Source organism: Eumetopias jubatus, unplaced genomic scaffold, assembly GCF_037043125.1.
Source record: "Eumetopias jubatus isolate StellerSeaLion01/CBP00866 unplaced genomic scaffold, mEumJub1_p1.0 scaffold_6, whole genome shotgun sequence".
In the NCBI taxonomy this organism is placed as follows: Eukaryota; Metazoa; Chordata; class Mammalia; order Carnivora; family Otariidae; genus Eumetopias; species Eumetopias jubatus.
The window spans coordinates 121,870,402-121,893,021 of NW_028274812.1; the positions used below are offsets into that span (position 1 = coordinate 121,870,402).

At 37.5% G+C, this 22,620-nt stretch overlaps 1 protein-coding gene across 4 annotated transcripts in view; it reads right to left on the reverse strand.

Moving 5' to 3' along the window:
* The window catches only part of EXOC2 (exocyst complex component 2), a 287,628-nt gene that overhangs the window by 100,526 nt on the left and 164,482 nt on the right, over positions 1–22,620 (reverse strand). For all 4 annotated transcript variants that reach the window (XM_028091090.2, XM_088024102.1, XM_028091088.1 and 1 more), the window contains 4 exons: positions 21,722–21,802; positions 21,201–21,260; positions 20,219–20,280; positions 3,685–3,751 (listed from right to left, as the gene is read on the reverse strand). In XM_028091090.2, the coding sequence (XP_027946891.1) occupies positions 3,685–3,751; positions 20,219–20,280; positions 21,201–21,260; positions 21,722–21,802 (270 nt within the window). The remainder of the gene's footprint in view (positions 1–3,684; positions 3,752–20,218; positions 20,281–21,200; positions 21,261–21,721; positions 21,803–22,620) is intronic.

The window sequence follows — 22,620 nt, forward strand, 5'->3', positions numbered from 1 at the left end:
TATTTCAGGAAATGTATTTCTTTATTAATTGTACAAGTTTTTATCAAGTACTTACAATGTGCCGGCACCTTACATCAAGGATAGAGCAATTAAAAAAATAGACAAGTCATCTCTCTCTCCCTCTGCCCCTCTTCTCTCTTATTCACATTGTCTTTCTCCATGAGCTTACATTTCATAAACATAACAGTATATGCATGTCAAAAAAGCAAAAAAAAATTTTCTTAGCAATGACTTCCATATTTTAGTTACAAATGGTTTTGCTTTCAAAAAAGTAGTATCACTGATTATATTTTGTTTTGTTACTTTGAATTTTATTGGATTTTCAGTCTTATTTGCATTTGATTTTTAAATGTATTTTTCTTTTATAGTTGTGTAAGGACTCTAAGCATTAATAATTCCATCTGGCCAAGTAATAGTATAAATTGATATAATTTAAGTTAACTCAGATTGCATGATAATTTTTTCCTTAAAATAAATCCTGAATTTGAAAAACATTATTTAATACATCATCTATATTCCTTGTGGCATAATTAAGAATCGGGTATACTGTATACTCAATAAAACCTTTGAAATTGCTAACAATAACAGGAAATATAGGGCAATTAGCAAATTCATGGATTTCTATTTGGTTTTCTAATTCAAAGACTACTATTTAGAGGGTTTCTGTTTTGCTTAGCCGTTAATGTAGAAGTTTGAATGACATGACAAGACAGGATTGCTTTGTCAGAATTCCCAGTTGGCCACACAGATGGACAGACCATTCTAGGTGTTAATTTCATGAATTCACCCTAGTCTAGGGTCTTGCTCTCTATTCTGCAGGCCCAGGAATCTGATTCGTAAGTGCCTAGAGACTAGGGGTAAGGTTCTCTCCCTCTCTCTTTCTCATGTAGAACAGTCTCTCATCATAACACTCCATACTTGATTTATTTTTTTTTTAAAGTTTTCTTTTTTTAAAAAATTTTTTTATTGTTATGTTAATCACCATATATTACATCATTAGTTTTTGGTGCAGTGTTCCATGATTCATTGTTTGTTCATAACACCCAGTGCTCCATGCAGAACGTGCCCTCCTCAATACCCATCACCAGGCTAACCCATCCCCCTACCCCCCTCCCCTCTAGAACCCTCAGTTTGTTTTTCAGAGTCCATCATCTCTCATGGTTCGTCTCCCCCTCTGACATACTCCCCTTTGCCAATTATGTATTATTTCAATTATTTCTCACAGACCATCTGAGATGTAGGCATTACCACCCCAATTCTGTCCAGGAAAAAACTGGACACCCTCGATGACATGCCCAAGATTATTCAGTTAGTAAGAAGACCAGGAAGCAAAGTAGTTATCTTCTGACTCCAAACCTGGGCCTCTATCTTACCATAACTACCTCTCTGCTGAGTAACAGAACAAGGCCCTAAGAAGATCTCAATAATCTGGGTCAAATCTAATGAGATATCATCCAAATGCAGAGAAACACAGGAACTGAATTTGGTACCAAATGAACAATTTTATGGAGTAAAATGGGAGAGATAATGTCCTATGACTGGGAGAAGCAAGTATGAAACACCTAGGGTGTGGGTGACGGTAAGCTCAATGTAAGTCAATAGAGATGTAACCTAATGTGTAGTTCTGGCTGCTTCCCAGTTGCCAGGGCCACATCAGAGTCCTGTACTCCACCCTTGAAAAAGGACAGAAGTAGACTAAGAGGAGAACCACTGCCATATCGACTAGGAAATGCCTAAAAGATTTAGGATATTAGCTAAGAGAAAGGAAGATTCCAAGCCCACACAACGAATGTTTTCAAATACTGAAAAGACTGTCATGTAGAAATTAGGCTTGTTCTAAAGGACAGAGGAAAACAGCACAGTTGGTCCAATAGCACATAAAGCCTTTCTCAATTTAGAAGGCTCTTTCCTCCAGCCTGTGTCTTTCTCTAGTCTACTATGTTCACAGTGCAAATGGTCTAAACTCACTACATCAACTTCCTCAGCTCCTATCTGATGTTGACCCAGTGCATACAGATAGCCCATTAGCAATCCACTGATATGCTTCTCCTACAATCACAAATGACCACCTAACTGCCAAGCTCACAATGCTCCAGTTTTCATCTGACCCCACCTGCTCTTCTACCAGTCTGTAATACTGTTAAATAGTCCTTTGTTTAAATGATCTTTTCCATCTCTCTCAGGAACACTGTTCCATCTGGATTTTCTTCTCTTTCTCTCTGTTTATTCTTTTTTGGGAACTTTGAGGCTCTCTGCTTCCAGCCATCCCTTAAATACTGGTACCCCCAATGTTATTTTTATATATTTGGCCCTCCTCTCATTCTACTAGTATTTTTCCTAGTATACTCATCCACTCCCAGGCCTTATATTGCTTATACAGTTTACCCCTGAACAACACAGGTTTGAAATGCACTGGTCCACTTATATGTAAATTTTTTTTTTTTTTATCGTTCGCCAATTTATTTATTTATTTATTTTAAATAACATGTTTTAAAATTTTTTTATTGTTATGTAAATTTTTGATACACACAGTATTGTAAATGTATTTTCTCTTCCTTATGATTTTGGTAACATTTTCTTTTCTCTAACTTACTTTACTGTAATACAGCATATAATAATAAAATACAAAATGTGTTAATTGCCTGTTATTGGTAAGGCTTTTGCTCAACAGTAGACTACTGGTAAAGTTTTAGAGAAGTCAAAAGTTATACATGGATTTTTCAACTGAAAAGGGCATCGATGCCCCTAACTCCCTCATTGCTCAAGGGTCAACTGTATATTCCTGATTCACAAATCTGTATCTAGATTTCTCTCTTGGGGTCCAGATAAGTATGTCTAATCACCCACTAAATATCTCTGCTTGAATGTCACTCATTTAATACATCTGGTCCCAAACTGAATGTTTAATCTTTCCTAATATAACAAATTCCTTATTTAGGAACTCACACTTATAATATCTGTGGGAATGATAGAGGCAGGAAATTTTGGTCATATGCTTTCTTTCTTGAGAGATACACATACATATATACATATACACATGTACACACTCATACACACAAACACAAACACACACACACACACACACACACACACACCCTTAAAGCAAATGACAAACCAGAGAGGGTTATTTTTTTTAAGACAGATGGGTTTGGATTTCAAGAGCTGAATTTATACATATAATAGAATATGTGTGTGAATCATCCTTAAATACATGTATATGCTAAAAAAAAGATGTAAGTGTATATATACAAGAAGTGGTACGGCTTTGTTTTTGCCAGAACTTTATGTTCAAATGAAATGCTATTAGGGAACTTACAGAAATAAAACAGAAAAGCAGAGCTTTTCTAGTTAAAGAGGAAAAATATGGGGAGAGGGGCCCCTGTCTTCTGCTACCTCTCCAACTTTCAAACACCAGGGAAGCACTAGGGCACCTATTTCACACTCACCAACTTGCACAATGCTGGGAGTAGATGGAACTGCTTAAGTTATAAAAAGTTTTTAAGTTGTGGAATACATATAAAATTGTATTTTTACTAAAATTTTCACAAAACAAAACATAGCTCCAAATTATAGGATAGTATATTACAGCAGGAATACAATAGCAGTCAAAGTAATTCAGACTGATTTATAAGTCATTATATAATTTTAAAATATGTTTAGCTTTCTACTTATCATCTTACTTACAGAAGTCAAACTGAAGTCTTCATGGATACTTCCAAACAAATCAGGAGAAGAAACATCAACGGAAAGACTAAATATAGAAGCAAGTAAGAGAACAGTGACAATTAAAGCACTAAAATTAACAATGTTACTATAATGTTGTATATCTATTACAACTCAATAAAAAATGCAAGGAACTTTATGTAAACTTGACTTGAAAATCTTTTGGTCAAAAACTGCATAACTCTTTTTTTTATATTTAACAATTAACAGCTCAAAGTAGACACTATAGGCTATCTATTAATACAGATCATATGACATTTGCTTTGGGTCTTCTCAATACTCAATTAAAATCACCAAAAGGGAAAATACCTAATAATGTAATTTTTAGGTAGACTCAAATTGACTGAAATGTTTTTGACTATCAGAATTTCCAGAGGGCTTTTTCAAGCTCATTTTCATAATAAACCACTTACAGGTGAGCTGAGTTAGGAAATTAGCTAATAACCAACAAGTGACCAAAGATACAAAATTGCAGGGGAGGAAATTCTATAATCTACTGATTAATTGATATAACAGAATGATAATAAACACTTTAGCAGGAATTCTTTTCCTTAAACCTAACCAATGGATTTTAGAATTCATATGGAACACTAAATAGATGAAATATCAAATAATATTTTAAAATAGAAGCAATAAAAAGATACCAATCTTAATAAAAAACAACTAATGAACATTAAAATAACAAAAAAAGATATAAAACAGGTATGAATGAATAGAACAGAATAATAAAGTCCAGAAATATATATAGAGAAAACCCCAAAGACTCCACCAAAAAACTACTAGAACTAATAAATGAATTCAGTAAAGTTGCAGGATAGAAAATCAATGTACAGAAATCTGTTGCATTTCTACATGCCAATAATGAAGAGCAGAAAGAGAAATTAAGAAAAAAATCCCATGTACAATTGCACCAAAAATAATACAATACCTAGGAATAAACCTAACCAAACAGGTGAAAGATCTATATGTTGAAAAGTATAAAACACTGACAAAAGAAATTGAAGACAGACAAAAAAATGGAAAGACATTCCATCTCATGGATTGGAAGAAAAAATATTAAAATGTCTATATCAACCAGAACAATCTACACCTTTAATACAATCCCCATCAAAATACCAATGGCATTTTTCACAGAATTAGAGCAAGCAATCCTAAAATTTGTATGGAAGCACAAAAGACCACAAATAGCCAAAGCAATCTTGAAGAGCAAAGCTGGGGATATCACAATTCTAGACTTCAAGTTATATTACAAAACTGTAGTGATCCAAGACAGTATGGTACTGGCACAAAAATGGACACATGGATCAATGGAACAGAAGAGAAAACCAAGAATAAACTGATTATCAAATGGTCACTTAATTTTTTTTCAAAGATTTTATTTATTTGACAGAGAGAGAGAGGGAACACAAGCAGGGACAGTGGGAGAGGGAGAAGCACGCTTCCCGCTGAGCAGGGAGCCTGATGTGGGGCTTGATCCCAGGACCGCAGGATCATGACTTGAACCGGAAGCAGACACTTAACAACCGAGCCACCCAGGTGGACCTGGTCACTTAATCTCTGACAAAGCAGGAAAGAATATGCAATTTGAAAAGGACAGTCTCTTCAACAAATTGTGTTGGGAAAACTGGACAGAAACATTCAAAAGAAAGAAACTGGACCACTTTATTACACCATACACAAAAATAAATTCAAAATGGATTAAAGACCTAAATGTGAGACCTGAAACCATAAGAATAACAGAACAGAACACAGTCAGTAACCTCTTTGACACCGGCCAGAGCAACTTTTTCTAGATACCCTCCCTGATGCAAGGGAAACAAAAGCAAAAATCAACCACTGGGACTACATCAAGATAAAAAGCTTCAGCACGGCGAAGAAAATAATGAGCAAAACTAAAAGGCAACCTAAGAAATGGGAGAAGATATTTACAAATGACATATCCAATAAAGGGTTAGTATCCAAAACATATAAAGAACTTAAAAATTCAGCAACCAAAGAACAAATAATCCAATTTAAAAATAAGCAGAACACATGAACAGGCATTTCTCCAAAAAAGACATCCAGATGGCCACCAGACACATGAAAAGATGTTCATCATCACTCATCATCAGGGAAGTGCATTTCAAAGATACAATGAGATACGATCTCAAACCTGTTAGAATGGCTAAAATCAACAATAAAAGAAACATCAGGTGTTGGCAAGGATGTGGAGAAAAAGGAACACTCATGCACTGTTATTGGGAATGCAAATTGGTACAGCCAGTCTGGAAAACAGTTACGGAGGTTGCTCAAAAAGTTAAAAATAGAGGGGAGGTGCAAGATGGCGGAGGAGTAGGAGACCTAAATTTCGTCTGGTCCCAGGAATTCAGCTAGATAGGGATCAAACAATTCTTAACATCTACGAACTCAATAGGAGATCAAAGAAAAGAATAGCGGCAACTCTCTGAACAGAAAAGCAACCACTTTCTGGAAGGTCTCTTCTGATTTGTTTAGTGTATAATTTTCTGGGGTCGTTGTTACCCTGCTAGCATTTTGTTCTCTCATTCATCTACTCTCCTCTAGACAAAATGACAACATGGAAAAAATCACCTCTACAAAAAGAACAAGAGGCAGTACTGACTGCCAGGGACCTGATAATATGGACATTAGTAGAGTGAGAACTAGAGTTCAGAATGACAATTTTAAAGATACTAACTAGGCTTGAAAAAAGCATGGAAGATTATAGACAAAGCCCTTCTAGAGAAATAAAAGAACTAAAATCTAACCAAGTGGAAATCAAAAAGGCTATTAAAGTGGTGCAATAAAAAATGGGGGCTATAACTGCTAGGATAAATGAGGCAGAAGAGAGAATTAGTGATATAGAAGAACAAATGATGGAAAATAAAGAAGCTGACAAAAAGAGAGGTAAACAACTACTGGATCGCAAGGGCAGAATTCAAGAGATAAGCGATACCATGAGACAAAACAATATTAGAATAATTGGGATCCCAGAAGAAGAAGAAAGAGAGAGAGGGGCAGAAGGTTTACTGGAGCAAACTATAGCAGAGAACTTCCCTAATGTGGGGAAGGAAACAGGCATCAAAATCCAGGGGGCACAGAGAACCCCTCGCAGAATCAATAAAAATAGGTCAACACCCCGACAACTAATAGTAAAACTTACGAGTCTCAGAGACAAAGAGAAAATGCTGAAAGCAGCTCGGGAGAGGAGATATGTAACCTACAATGGTAGAAACATTAGATTGGCAACAGACCTATCCCCAGAGACCTGGCAGGCCAGAAAGGACTGGCATGATATATTATTCAGAGCACTAAACGAGAAAAATATGCAGCCAAGAATACTATATCCAGCTAGGCTGTCACTGAAAATAGAAGGAGAGATAAAAAGCTTCCAGGACAAACAAAAACTAAAGGAATTTGCAAACACGAAACCAGCCCTCCAAGAAATATTGAAAGGGGTGCTCTAAGCCAACAGAGAGCCTAAAAGTAATGAAGACCAGAAAGGAACACAGACAATATACAGTAACAGTCACCTTACAGACAATACAATGGCACTAAATTCATATGTTTCAATAGTTACCCTGAATGTAAATGGGCTAAATGCCCCAATCAAAAGACACAGGCTATCAGATTGGATAAAAAAACAAGACCCATCAATATGCTGTCTGCAAGGGACTCACTTTACACCCAAAGACACCTCCAGATTGAAAATAGGGGTTGGAAAACCATTTACCATGCTAATGGACACCAAAAGAAAGCTGGGGTAGTAATCCTTATATTGGACAAATTAGATTTTAAACCAAAGACTCTAATAAGAGATGAGGAAGGACACTATATCCTACTTAAAGGGTCTATCCAACAAGAAGATCTTTTTTTTTTTTTTTAAGATTTTATTTATTCATTCATGAGAGACAGAGGGAGAGAGAGAGAAGCAGAGGGAGAAGCAGGCTCCCAAGGAGCAGGGAGCCCGATGTGGGACTCGATCCCAGGACCCTGGGATCATGACCTGAGCCGAAGGCAGACGCTTAACCATCTGAGCCACCCAGGCGTCCCCAACAAGAAGATCTAACAATTGTAAATATCTATACCCCTATATGGGAGCAGTCAATTATATAATGCAATTAATAACAAAAGCAAAGAAACACATTGACAAATATACAATAATAGTAGGGAACTTTAACACCCCCCTCACTGAAATGGACAGATCATCTAAGCAAAAGATCAACAAGGAAATAAAGACTTAAAATGACACACTGGAACAATTGGACTGCACAGATGTATTCGGAACATTCCATCCCAAAGTAACAGAAGACACATTCTTCTCTAGTGCCCGTGGAACATTCTCCAGAATAGATCCCATCCTAGGTCACAAATCAGATCTCAACCAGTACCAAAGATTGGGATCATTCCCTGCATATTTTCAGACCACAATGCGTTGAAACTAGAACTCAGTCACAAGAGGAATGTCGGAAAGAACTCAAATACATGGAGGCTAAAGAGCATCCTACTAAAGAATGAATGGGTCAACCAGGAAATTAAAGAATTTAAAAAATACATGGAAACCAATGAAAATGAAAACACAACTGTTCAAAATCTTTGGGATGCAGCAAAGGCAGTTCTAAGAGGAAAGTATTTAGCAATACAAGCCTTTCTCAAGAAACAAGAAAGGTCTCCAATACACAATCTAACCCTACAACTAAAGGACGTGGAGAAAGAACAACAAATAAAGCCTAAACCCAGCAGGAGAAGAGAAATAATAAAGATCAGAGCAGAAATCATGAAATAGAAATCAAAAGAACAGTAGAACAGATCAACGAAACTAGGAGCTGGTTCTTTCAAAGAATTAACAAGATTGATAAGCCCCTGGCCAGACTTATCAAAAAGAAAAGGGAAATGACCCAAGTAAATAAAATCATGAATGAAAGAGGAGAGATCACAACCAACACCAAAGAAATACAGACAATTCTAAGAACATATTTTGAGCAATGCTATGCCATCAAATTAGATAATCTGGAAGAAATGGATGCATTCCTAGAGATGTATCAACTACCAAAATTGAACCAGGAAGAAATAGAAAACCTGAACAGACCTATAACCACTAAGGAAATTGAAGCAGTCATCAAAAATCTCCCAACAAAAGCCCTGGGCGAGATGGCTTCCCAGGGGAATTCTACCAAACATTTAAAAAAGAATTAATACCTATCCTTCTGAAACTGTTCCAAAAAATAGAAATGGAAGGAAAACTTCCAAACTCGTTTTATGAGGCCACCATTACCTTGATCCCCAAACCAGACAAAGACCCCACCAAAAAGGAGAATTACAGACCAATATCCTTGATGAACATGGATGCAAAAATTCTCACCAAAACACTAGCCTATAGGATCCAACAGTACATTAAAAGGATTATTCACCACGACCAAGTGGGATTTATCCCTGGGCTGCAAGGTTGGTTCAACATCTGCAAATCAATCAATGTGATACAATACATTAACAAAGGAAAGAACAAGAATCATATAATCCTCTCAATAGATGCAGAAAAAGCGTTTGACAAAGTACAGCATCCTTTCTTGATTAAAACTCTTCAGAGTATAGGGATAGAGGGCACATAACTCAAAATCATAAAAGCCATCTATGAAAAATGCACAGCAAATATCATTCTGAATGGGGAAAAACTGAGAGCTTTTCCCCTAAGGTCAGGAACACGGCAGGGATGTCCACTCTCACCACTGCTATTCAACATAGTATTAGAAGTCATAGCCACAGCAATCAGACAACAAAAAGAAATAAAGGCATCCGAGTCGGCAAAGAAGAAGTCAAACTCTCACTCATTGAAGATGATATGATACTCTATGTGGAAAACCCAAAAGACTCCACCCCAAAACTGCTAGAACACATACAGGAATTCAGTAAAGCGGCAGGATATAAAATCAATGCACAGAAATCAGTGGCATTCCTATACACCAACAACAATACAGAAGAAAGAGAAATTAAGGAGTCGATCCCATTTACAATTGCACCCAAAACCATAAGATTCCTAGGAATAAATCTAACCAAAGAGGCAAAGAATCTATACTCAGAAAACTACAAAATACTCAAGAAAGAAACTGAGGAAGACATAAAGAAATGGAAGAACGTTCCATGCTCATGGATTGGAAGAACAATTATTGTGAAGATGTCAATGCTACCTAAAGCAATCTACACATTGAATGCAATCCCTATCAAAAGACCATCAACTTTTCTTAAAGAAATGGAACAAATAAATCTAAAATATGTATGGCACCAGAAAAGACCCTGAATAGCCAGAGGAATGTTGAAAAAGAAAAGCAAAGCTGGCAGCATCACAATTCCAGACTTCCAGCTCTATTACAAAGCTGTCATCATCAAGACAGTATGGTACTGGCACAAAAACAGACACATCGATCAGTGGAACAGAATGGAGAGCCCAGAAATGGACCCTCAACTCTATGGTCAACTAATCCCCTTGACAAAGTAGGAAAGAATGTCTAATGGAAAAAAGACAGTCTCTTCAACAAATGGTGTTGGGAAAATTGGACAGCCACATGCAGAAGAATGAAACTGGACCATTTCCTTACACCACACACAAAAATAAAATGGTTGAAAGACCTAAATGTGAGACAGGAGTCCATCAAAATCCTAAAGGAGAACACAGGCTGCAACCTTTTTGAACTCAGCCGCAACAACTTCTTTCTAGAAACATTGCCAAAGGCCTTTGGAAGCAAGGGCAAAAATGAACTACTGGGACATCATCAAGATAAAAAGCTTTTGCACAGCAAAGGAAATGGAAAACAAAACTAAAAGACAACTGAGAGAATGGGATAGATATTTGCAAATGACATAACAGATAAAGGGCTAGTATCCAAAATGTATAAAGAATTTATCAAAGTCAACACCCAAAGAACAAATGATCCAATCAAGAAATTGGCAGAAGACACGAAAAGATTTTTTTCCAAAGACATCCAAATGGCCAACAGACAGACGAAAAAGTACTCAACATCACTCTGCATCAGGGAAATTCAAATCAAAACCTCAATGAGATACCACCTCACACCTGTCAGAATGGCTAAAATTAACATGTCAGGAGATGACAGATGTTGGCGGGTTGTGGAGAAAGGGTAATCTTCCTACACTGTTGGTGGAAATGCAAGCTGGTGCAGCCACTCTGGTACGAAGGTTCCTCAAAAAGTTGAAAATACAGCTACGATATGATCCAGCAATTGCACTACTGGGTATTTACCCCAAAGATACAAATGTAGGGACCCAAAGGGTACATTCACCCCTATGTTTATAGCAGCAGTGTCCACAATAGCCAACCTATGGGAAGAGCCAAGATGTCCATCAACAGATGAATGGATAAAGAAGATGTGATATATATATATATATATATATATATATATATATGTATATATATATATATGTATGTATATATATATATATGTATGTGTATATATATATATATATATATATATATGGGAATATAATGCAGACATCAAGAGGAATGAAATCTTGGCATTTGCAATGACGTGGATAGAACTGGAGTGTATTATGCTGAGCAAAATAAGTCAGAGAAAGACATGTATCATATGATCTCACTGATATGAGGAATTCTTAATCTCAGGAAACAAACTGAAGGTTGCTGGAGTGGCTGGGGGGTTGGAGGGATGGGTAGCTGGGTGATAGTCATTGGGGAGGGTATGTGCTATGGTGAGTGCTGTGAACGGTGTAACACTGTTGATTCACAGACCTGTACCTCTGAAACAAATAATACAGTGTATGTTAAAAAAAAAAGAGTAAGATAGCAGGAAGGGAAAAATGAAGGGGGGGAAATCGGAGGGGAGATGAACCATGAGAGACTATGGACTCTGAGAAACAAACTGAGGGTTGTAGAGGGGAGGGGGGTGAGGGGATGGGTTAGCCTGGTGATGGGTATTAAAGAATGCACATACTGAATGGAGCACTGGGTGTTATACACAAACAATTATGGAACACTACATCAAAAACTAATAATGTAATGTATGGTGATTAACATAATTAAAATTTAAAAAAATAAAAAAATAAAAAGACTAACAATGCAAAAAAAAAAAACCAGTTAAAAATAGAACTACTCTGTGATGCAGCAATTGCGCCTCTAAGGTCTTTCCCCAAAGGATACAAAAATACTTATTCAAAGGGATACATGCATCGTGATGTTCATAGCACATTTTCAACAATACTCAAATTATGGAAAGAGCCCAAGTGTCCATCGACTGATGAATGGATAAAGAAGATGTGGTGTAAGATATAAAACTAAATATAAAACGTATATAATGGATTATTACTCAGCCAAAAAAAGAATGAAATCTTGCCATTTTCAATGACCTGACTAAAGCTAAAGAGTATTATGCTAAGTGAAATAAGTCGGTCAGAGAAAAGACAAATACCATATGATTTTACTCATATGTGGAATTTAAGAAAGAAAATGAATGGACAAAGGGAAAAAGAGAGAGAAACAAACCAAGAAAAAGACTCTTAATTTTAGAGAACTGATGGTTACCAAAGGGGAGGGAGCAGGGGATGGGTAAAATAGGTAATGGGGATTAAGGAGGACACTTGTGATAAGCATGAGTGATGTATACAACTGTCAAATCACTATACTGTACAACTGAAACTAATATAACACTGTATGTGGAGTTGAAAATAAAATGAAATTAAATTTAAAAAAAAGAAAAGTTCAGAAATACATAGCACTATATATTAGAATTCAATAGTGTCTGAAACAGGAATTGTAACAAAACAATATGGAAGGAAAGACATTTAATTAACAATATCAGCAAATGGATTAACAACACAAATACCTGGTGGATTGTGTTAAACATATAAAATTGAATCATAGGAAAACTATAGTTCAATATTTACTAAGTCTCAAAGAGGTAGTAGTAGTATATACTGAAAGGCAAAAACCAGTACCAAGAAAATCACAAACATGTAAAACCTCTCAAATTACCAATTATAGACTTAAGAGGCATTTATTTCGATATTTTCTGTGTCAGAGCATTAACCTTAGCAGAGAAGTTACACATGCCAAATATCATTCAATATCATTCAGATAAATTACATTACTAAAAGATCCTATAGAAGAATATAATAAAAGAATTACCAGAATTTGTAAACATTAAGAATCAACATGTATCCTCTGGAGCTCAAATAACTAGCCTGACCCAGACTTAATTCTACCAGAAAAATTAGTCTTTTTTTTCTCCACGCAGAACGTGCCCTCTTTAATACCCATCACCAGGCTAACCCATCCCCCCACCCCCAGAACCCTCAGTTTGTTTTTCAGAGTCCATCGTCTCTCATGGTTCGTCTCCCCTTCCAACTTACTCCCCTTCATTCTTCCCCTCCTGCTATCATCTTCTTATTTTTCTTAACATATATTGCATTATTTGTTTCAGAAGTACAGATATGTGATTCAACAGTCTTGCAAAATTCACAGCCCTCACGATAGCACATAGCCTCCCCCATATCTATCACCCAGCCACCCCATCCCTCCCACCACCCACCAGTCCAGTAACCCTCAGTTTGTTTCTTGAGGTTAAAAATGCCTCCTATCAGCGAGGTCATAGGATACATGTCTTTCTCTGATTGACTTATTTCACTCAGCATAACACCCTCCAGTTCCATCCACGTCGTTGCAAATGGCAAGATCTCATTCCTTTTGATGGCTGCATAATATTCCATTCCGTATATATACCACTTCTTCTTTCTCCATTCATCTGTCGATGGACATCTTGGCTCTTTCCACAGTTTGGCTATTGTGGACATTGCTGCTATAAACATTGGGGTGCATGTACCCCTTCGGGTCCCTACATTTGTATCTTTGGGGTAAATACCCAGTAGTGCAATTGCTGGATCGTATGGTAGCTCTATTTTCAACTGTTTGAGGAACCACCATACTGTTTTCCAGAGTGGTTGCACCAGCTTGCATTCCCACCAACAGTGTAGAAGGGTTCCCCTTTCTCCACATCCCTGCCAACATCTGTCGTTTCCTGACTTGTTAATTCTAGCCATTCTGACGGGTGTGAGGTGGTATCTCATTGAGGTTTTGATTTGGATTTCCCTAATGCCAAGCGATGTTGAGCACTTTTTCATGTGTCTGTTGGCCATTTGGATGTCTTCTTTGGGAAAATGTCTGTTCATGTCTTCTGCCCATTTCTTGACTGGATTATTTGTTCTTTGGGTGTTGAGTTTGATAAGTTCTTTATAGATTTTGGACAGTAGCCCTTTATCTGATATGTCATTTGCAAATATCTTCTCCCATTCTGTTGGTTGTCTTTTGGTTTTGTGGACTGTTTCTTTTGCTGTGCAAAAGCTTATCTTGATGAAATTCCAATAGTTCATTTTTGCCCTTGCTTCCCTTGCCTTTGGCGACGTTTCTAGGAAGAAGTTGCTGCAGCTGAGGTCGAAGAGGTTGCTGCCTGTGTTCTCCTTGAGGATTTGGATGGACTCCTGTCTCACGTTTAGGTCTTTCAACCATTTGGAGTCTATTTTTGTGTGTGGTGTAAGGAAATGGTCCAGTTTCATTCTTCTGCATGTGGCTGGTCAATTTTCCCAACACCATTTGTGGAAGAGGCTGTCTTTATTCCATTGGAGATTCTTTCCTGCTTTGTCAAAGATTAGTTGACCATAGAGTTGAGGGTCCATTTCTGGGCTCTCGATTCTGTTCCATTGATCGATGTGTCTGTTTTTGTGCCAGTACCATACTGTCTTGATGATAACAGCTTTGTAATAGAGCTGGAAGTCCGGAATTGTGATGCCGCCAGCTTTGCTTTTCTTTTTCAATATTCCTCTGGCTATTCGGGGTCTCTTCTGGTTCCATACAAATTTTAGGATTATTTGTCCCATTTCTTTGAAAAAGGTGGATGGTATTTTGATGGGGATTGCATTGAATGTGTAGATTGCTCTAGGTAGCACTGACATCTTCACAATGTTGGTTCTTCCAATCCATGAGCAAGGAACGTTTTTCCAATTCTTTGTGTCTTCCTCAATTTCTTTCATGAGTATTTTATACTTTTCTGAGTACATATCCTCTGCCTCTTTGGTTAAATTTATTCCTAGGTATCTTATGGTTTTGGGTGCAATTGTAAATGGGATCAGCTGCTTGATTTGTCTCTCTTCTGTCTTGTTGTTGGTGTATAGGAATGCCACTGATTTCTGTGCATTGATTTTATATCCTGCTACTTTACTGAATTCCTGTGAGTTCAGCAGTTTTGGGGTGGAGTCTTTTGGGTTTTCCACATACAGTATCATATCATCTGCAAAGAGTGAGAGTTTGACTTCTTCTTTGCCGATTTGGATGCCTTTGATTTCTTTTTGTTGTCTGACTGCTGTGGCTAGGACTTCTATTACTATGGTGAATAGTAGTGGTGAGAGTGGACATCCCTGCCGTGTTCCTGAACTTAGGATGATATTCGCTGTAGGTTTTTCATAAATGGCTTTTATAATATTGAGGTACGTACCCTCCAACCCTATACTCTGAAGAGTTTTGATCAAGAAAGGATGCTGTACTTTGTCAAATGCTTTTTCTGTATCTATGGAGAGGATCATATGATTCTTGTTCTTTCTTTTGTTAATGTATTTTATCACATTGATTGATTTGCGAATGTTGAACCAATCTTGCAGCCCAGGGATAAATCCCACTTGGTCATGGTGAATAATCCTTTTAATGTACTGTTGGATCCTACTGGCTAGCATTTTGGTGAGAATTTTTGCATCCATGTTCATCAAGGATATTGGTCTGTCATTCTCCTTTTTGATGGGGTCCTTGTCTGGTTTGGGGATCAAGGTAACAGTTGCCTCAGAAAATGAGTTTGGAAGTTTTCCTTCCATTTCTATTTTTTGGAACAGTTTCAGAATAGGTATTAATTCTTCTTTAAATGTGATAGAATTCCCCTGGGAAGCCAGCTGGCTCTGAGCTTTTGTTTGTGGGGAGATTTTTGATGACTGCTTCAATTTCCTTAGTGGTTATAGGTCTGTTCAGGTTTTTTATTTCTTCCTGGTTCAATTTGGGTAGTTGATACATCTCTAGGAATGCACCCATTTCCTCCAGGTTATTTAATATGCTGGCATAGAGTTGCTCATAATATGTTCTTATCATTGTTTGTATTTCTTTGGTGTTGGTTGTGAATTCTCCTTTTTCATTCATGATTTGTTGATTTGGGTCATTTCTCTTTTCTTTTTGATAAGTCTGGCCAGGGGTTTATCAATCTTGTTAGACCTTCAAAGAACCAGCTCCTAGTTTCGTTGATCTGTTCTACTGTTCTTTTGGTTTCTAGTTCATTGATTTCTGCTCTGATCTTTCTTATTTCTCTTCTCCTGCTGGGTTTAGGCTTTATTTGCTGTTCTTTCTCTAGCTCCTTTAGGGGTAGGGTAAGGTTGTGTATTTGAGACCTTTCTTGTTTCTTGAGAAAGGCTTGTATTGCTATATACTTTCCTCTTAGGACTGCCTTTGCTGTATCCTAAAGAATTTGAACAGTTGTGTTTTCATTTTCATTGGTTTCCATGAATTTAATTCTTCTTAATTTCCTGGATGACCCATTCATTCTTTAGTAGGATGCTCTTTAGCCTCCATGTATTTGAGTTCTTTCCGACTTTCCTCTTGTGATTGAGTTCTAGTTTCAATGTATTGTGGTCTGAAAATATTCAGGGAATGATCCCAATCTTTTGGTATCGGTTGAGACCTGATTTGTGACCTAGGATGTGATCAATTCTGGAGAATGTTCCATGGGCACTAGAGAAGAATGTGTATTCTGTTGCTTTGGGATGGAATGTTCTGAATATGTCTGTGAAGTCCATTTGGTCCAGTGTGTCATTTAAAGTCTTTATTTCCTTGTTGATCTTTTGCTTAGATGATCTGTCCATTTCAGTGAGGGGGGTTTTAAAATTCCCATTATTGTATTGTTGTCAATGTGTTTCTTTGCTTTTGTTATTAATTGCCTTATATAATTGGCTGCTCCCATGTTAGGGGCATAGATATTTACAATTGTTAGATCTTCTTGTTGGATAGACCCTTTAAGTAGGATATAGTGTCCTTCTTCATCTATTACAGTCTTTGTTTTAAAATCTAATTTGTCTGATAAAAGAATTACCACCCCAGCTTTCTTTTGGTGTCCATTAGCATGGTAAATGGTTTTCCACCCCCTCACTTTCAATCTGGGGGTGTCTTTGGGTTTAAAATGAGTCTCTTGCAGACAGCATATTGATGGGTCCTGTTTTTTAATCCAATCTGATAGCCTGTGTCTTTTGTTTGGGGCATTTAGCCCATTTACATTCAGGGTAACTACTGAAAGGTATGAATTTAGTGCCATTGTATTGCCTGTAAGGTGACTGTTACTTTATATTGCCTGTGTTCCTTTCTGATCTATGCTGCTTTTAGGCTCTGTCTGTGCTTAGAGGTCCCCTTTCAATATTTCTTGTAGGGCTGGCTTCGTGTTTGCAAATTCCTTTAGTTTTTGTTAGTCCTGGAAGCTTTTTACCTCTCCTTCTATTTTCAATGACAGCCTAGCTGGATATAGTATTCTTGGCTGCATATTTTTCTTGTTTAATGCTCTGAAGATATCATGCCAGTCCTTTCTGGCCTGCCAGGTCTCTGTGGATAGGTCCATTGCTAATCTAATGTTTCTACCATTGTAGGTTACAGATGTCTTCTCCCGAGCTGTTTTCAGGATTTTCTCTCTGTCTTTGAGTCTCGTAAGTTTTACTATTAGATGATGTCAGGGTGTTGACCTATTTTTATTGATTTTGCAAGGGTTTCTCTGTGCCTCCTCGATTTTGATGCCTGTTTCCTTCCCCACATTATGGAAGCTCTCTGCTATAACTTGCTCCAATATACCTTCTGCCCCTCTCTCTCTTTCTTCTTCTTCTGGGATCCCAATTATTCTAATGTTTCTTCCTCTTATCGTATCGCTTATCTCTCGAATTCTGCCCTCGTGATCCTGTAGTTGTTTCTCTCTCTTTTTCTCAGCCTCTTTATTTTCCATCATTTGGTCTTCTATATCGCTGATTCTTTCTTCCGCCTCATTTATCCTAGCAGTTAGTGCCCCCATTTCTGATTGCACCTCATTAATAGCCTTTTTGATTTCGACTTGGTTAGATTTTAGTTTTTTATTTCTCCAGAAAGGGTGTCTCTAATAACTTCCATTCTTTTTTGAAGCCCAGCTAGTATCCTTAAAGTCATGATTCTGAACTCTAGGTCCGACATCGTACTAATGTCCGTATTGAGTAGGTCCCTGGCAGATGGTACTGCGGTTTGTTCTTTTTGCTGAGGTGATTTTTTTCATCTTGTCATTTTGTCCAGAGAAGAATAGATGAATGAGAGAGCAAAATGCTAACAGGTTAACAACGTCCCCAGCAAATATACTGTATACAAATCAGAAAAGACCTGAAACCAGGGGAAAAGAAAGGGAAAGAAAGAAAAAAGAAAGAGGAAAAAAAAAAAAACAAAAAGAAAAACATAAAAACAAAAACAGAACAATACAAAAAAAACCAGAATATGATCAAATTAGATCAGGCTAGTGCATAGATCAGTGCCACACACTAGATTTTGGGCGTATTTTGGTCTGTTAGAAAAAAGTGCCTCCTAAAATTTTAAAGGAAGAAAGACTTACATATGTACAAAATAAGGGTTGATACAATGAAGGGATGGAAGATGACTATAAAGATCAAAATTATAAAAGATTTTATAAAAGAAATTGATAAGAAGTTGTTTGAAAAAAGAAAGAAGATTTTAAAAAAAAAGGGAGAGAATGTGATCAGGCAGAAGACTAGAACAAAGCCATACACTAGTGATTTAGGGTATATTTTGATCTGTTAGAAGAAACTGTATCTCAAAATTTTAAAGAGAGAAGAACTTATATATATATGCCAAAATTAAGGGTAACTACTATGAACGGATAAAAATATGACTCTAAAAATGAAAAATAAAAAAATCCCTTTTTTAAAAAAGGGATTGATGTTGGTTGAAAAAGGGAAAAAGAAAAATTCAAAAAAAACCCCAAAAAACAGTTAAAAAATTAACTTTGAAAAACTAATGAATCATGGTCTAAAAGCCATGAATTCCATGTGCAGTATTCCCCTAGTCCCCCGTTCTTCTTGATTGGTAAACTTGGTCTTGGCTTGCCGGCTGTTCGTGCTGATCTTCTGGGGGAGGGGCCTGTTGCCGTGGTTCCCAAATGTCTTTGCAGGAGGCAAAATTGCCCCGCCCTTGTCGGTCTGTGCTAAGCAAGCTCCTCGGGTTTGGTCTCAGGAGGTTTTGTTCCCTGCAAGCTCTCGGTACAGCTTTGGAGGACCAGGGTGAAAATGGTGGCCTCCCACTCTCTGCCCAGAGGAGCTGAGAACTCGGGGCCCCGCTCCTCAGTGCGCCCCCAGAGAAAAGCAGTCAGTCACTCCCGTCTCCCTGGTCTCCGGCCGCACTCCGTGCTCACCCGGCCTGTGACCGAGCGTTTCTATGTCTGGCACCGGACCCCGTGTGGAGTCTCCAAACCCAGCAGATCCCTGTGGTGCACTCCTGCGCCGCTCCTCCTTGGGGAGGAAGGGGAGTCTCCCTGGCTCTGCCGCTTGTTGGGTCCCTGCTGGAGGCGCAGTGGCCCAAGAGGGCCGCGGATCACAGTTTATGGCCACCCCGACCTGAGAGCCCACGCTTTGGCTCCGTCTCTGCAGTAGGGTTCCCCGCTCCGATACCTGGGAGCTCTGCCGCACTCAGGCATCCCCCGTCTTTCTGTGACCCTGAGGGTCCTGAGTCCACACTGTCCCGCGAGGTTTCCACCTCCCGCTTAGCCACTGGAGTGATGTCCCTCAGCAGAACTGACTTCTAAAAGTTCCAATTTTGTGCTCTGTGGCTCTAGCACCTGCCAGAAGCGGCCGACAGAGTCCCCCGCCCCCGCCGTCTATCCTCCCGAATATCGCCTCGGATTCACTTCTCCGCACATCCTACCTTCCAGTAAGTGGTCCCTTCTCTGTTCAGAGAGTTGTTGCTACTCTCTTCTTCAATCTCCTGTTGAGTTTGTAGGTGTTCAGAATGGTTTTATCCCTATTCAGCTGAATTCCTGAGACCAGACGAAATCCAGGTCTCCTACTCCTCCACCATCTTGCTCCGCCCCCCCCAAATTAATCTTTAACAAGAGTATTGCTAATTCTCTGTAACATCAGAATTGTAAAGATTATCAACTAGGAATTATATATTTTAGTTTTCATTCTTATTATTTATAAAACTTTTTGCTTTCAATAATTAGTAAGCTAATCAGGTGTTCAGTTTGCTCAACACGTCTCTAGGAATGCTAAGAGGAGTTCAGAAGATAAAGAAATTATACAAAAATATAGGTCAAATATATAAAAATGTAATTTTAAATATACACTATCTCTCTTATTGTCTTAGGATATAAGACTACATATAAAACATTAGTCTGTATTTTTAATGCATCAGTGAGATTAGTTTCAGTTTACTTACTGTGTAGTATCTACATCTGCATCAGGCTTAGTGCTCAACTGTTCCAGACAGTATATAAAAATCTAAGTCAAAAATAAGAAGTTTCAATAACATGAATTCTTAGATACTAATCTATTTGAACATTAAAAATGTAAATATTTTTTCTGTAAATAAACTCCTTTTTTTTAAGAGAGTGTGTGCATGTACACTCACAAGTGGAGGGGGGAAGAGGCAGAGTGAGAGAGAGAATCTTAAGCAGGCTCCATGCCCAGCACAGGAGCCTGATGCAGGGCTCGATCTCACGACCCTGAGAGCATGACCTGAGCTGAAATCAAGAGTCAGATGCTTAACCAAGTGACCCACCCAAGTGCCCCAATAATCCAATGTAAATAAAAAAACAAATATATACTAATATATAAAAATATATACTTATATATACTATAAGTGATAGGTATGTATGTATGTGTGTATGTATGTATATCTCCCAGAAGTGACAGAATATATATCCCATACATACACTATATGTATGCATTGGGAATTTATATGCCAATATATATAACATAAGTGATAAAAGATTAAAAGCATCTATGTTTTGATCCAACTGTAAATTCCTGAATATATTTTAGGAAAGAGTCCTTTTCCTTCCTTTCATCCACTCAATCACATGCTCAGCTTTGTTATGTTCTCACAAAGCACTAGTCCCAAAGAACTTCATGTTCTAGATACAATGTAAACAACTATCATGTCATTTAATTTGTGTTGTAACAGAAATATATGTAAGGTAGGAAGAAAACACAAAAAAAGGGAAGTATAATATAAAGGGGTATTGCTAGAACAAGCTGGAATTAATCTTACCTTGAACTCTGTTCCCTTACTAGCCATAAACTATTACGTACTCAGACAAGATGAAAAAAGAATGTTATACATATAGTATTAATAGGAGGGAGTTTACTATAATTTGCTTTATTTCAGGTTTCAGGGCATCAGTGCTTTCACATATTACCTGCATGATATTGATGCTTAGTTGACAAACCTCCTCCTGTGTTTTAGGTTGTTGAAAGACCTATAAAGAAGAATTTGGTAAGTTTTTGGACTTCGCTAAGAAAACAAAACTTTGTGTTTATGAAGCTCGATATAAAAAAATTCACACATGGTGAACTGCTTCCCACTGTGGGTAACCTTACTCTAAAAGGACAGGAATAAATAGCTGCCCTCCAGACAGTGTTTTTGGCCTGAGAATACACTGTCATGGAGCTGCCTGACAATATTCAGATCAGTCATTCTCTCTGTATACAAATGTCGATGACTCCAATTACTCTACCTACAATACTTACATTCACATTTTAACTTCCATCAGCCTATCATGGAACCAAGAAATTGACAGCCTATGCAGTTAAATGAAATAAAACAAGTAGCTGAGGGAAAAGCTCTCTTGTGCTGAAATGATTCATTTACAACTGTGATTCCCACGGGTTCCTGGGAAAGTTTGAAACAGAAGTTGAATTTACAGAACAGAAAACTTACACTGGCTTCTCCAGGCTTGCACTCTAGAACTCCTTTAAGTGATTGCAGAGAATGTACAATGCACTGTTCAAACTGACATGGCTGACGAAAAAAAAATGCATTATCTTAAAATTCAAATATAAGCATGGGTTATTAAGACATTTAACAGAAGCAAATTATGGCCCCAAACTCTCAATTTTACATATTTATTGAAAGGAAAACCAGATGCCAACAATTTGAAAGATAATCTCCTAGTCACCAAGATTTACATTTGGCATGTTTTGCACTTGATATTTAAAAATGGGTCAATCTTGAGATTCTAAAATACATCTACTTCAACTAGAACAGAAATTAGGTATAACTAAAATTTTCTTCAAAATTCTATCCTTCTGAGAAGCAAATGACCTGATAAAGAACAGATATAGCAAGTTTATATTTTATTATTATTATTTTGAGAGAGAGAGAGAGAAAGCATGTTCAAGTGTGAGGGGGGGAGGGGCAGAGGGAGAGACAGAATCTTAAGCAGACGCCACACTCAGCAGGGAGCCCAATGTGAGGCTCCATCTCGATACCCTGAGATCATGACCTGAGCCAAAATCAGGAGTCAGACGCTTAACTGACTGAGCCACCCAGGTGCCCAAGGAAATATTATTTTTAAGCAGTTTAAAGATAAGGCCAATAGGAAAATTTTTAAAAAGAGAGGTGCCCTACAAGTTCATATTTTAAACACTACTTCCAGGATATATTCTGAGCTCAATCTCCTAGATCTTCTACATGTCTGGTACTGTTCAAAATTTAATGTTACTAATAATTATTCATAGGAGGTCCATGATCTTTAATTCAAAAGTCATTACAATTATTTTTTATATACATTAAGTCAGAAAATAAAACTTGAAGATATGTCCAACAAATGGCATTCA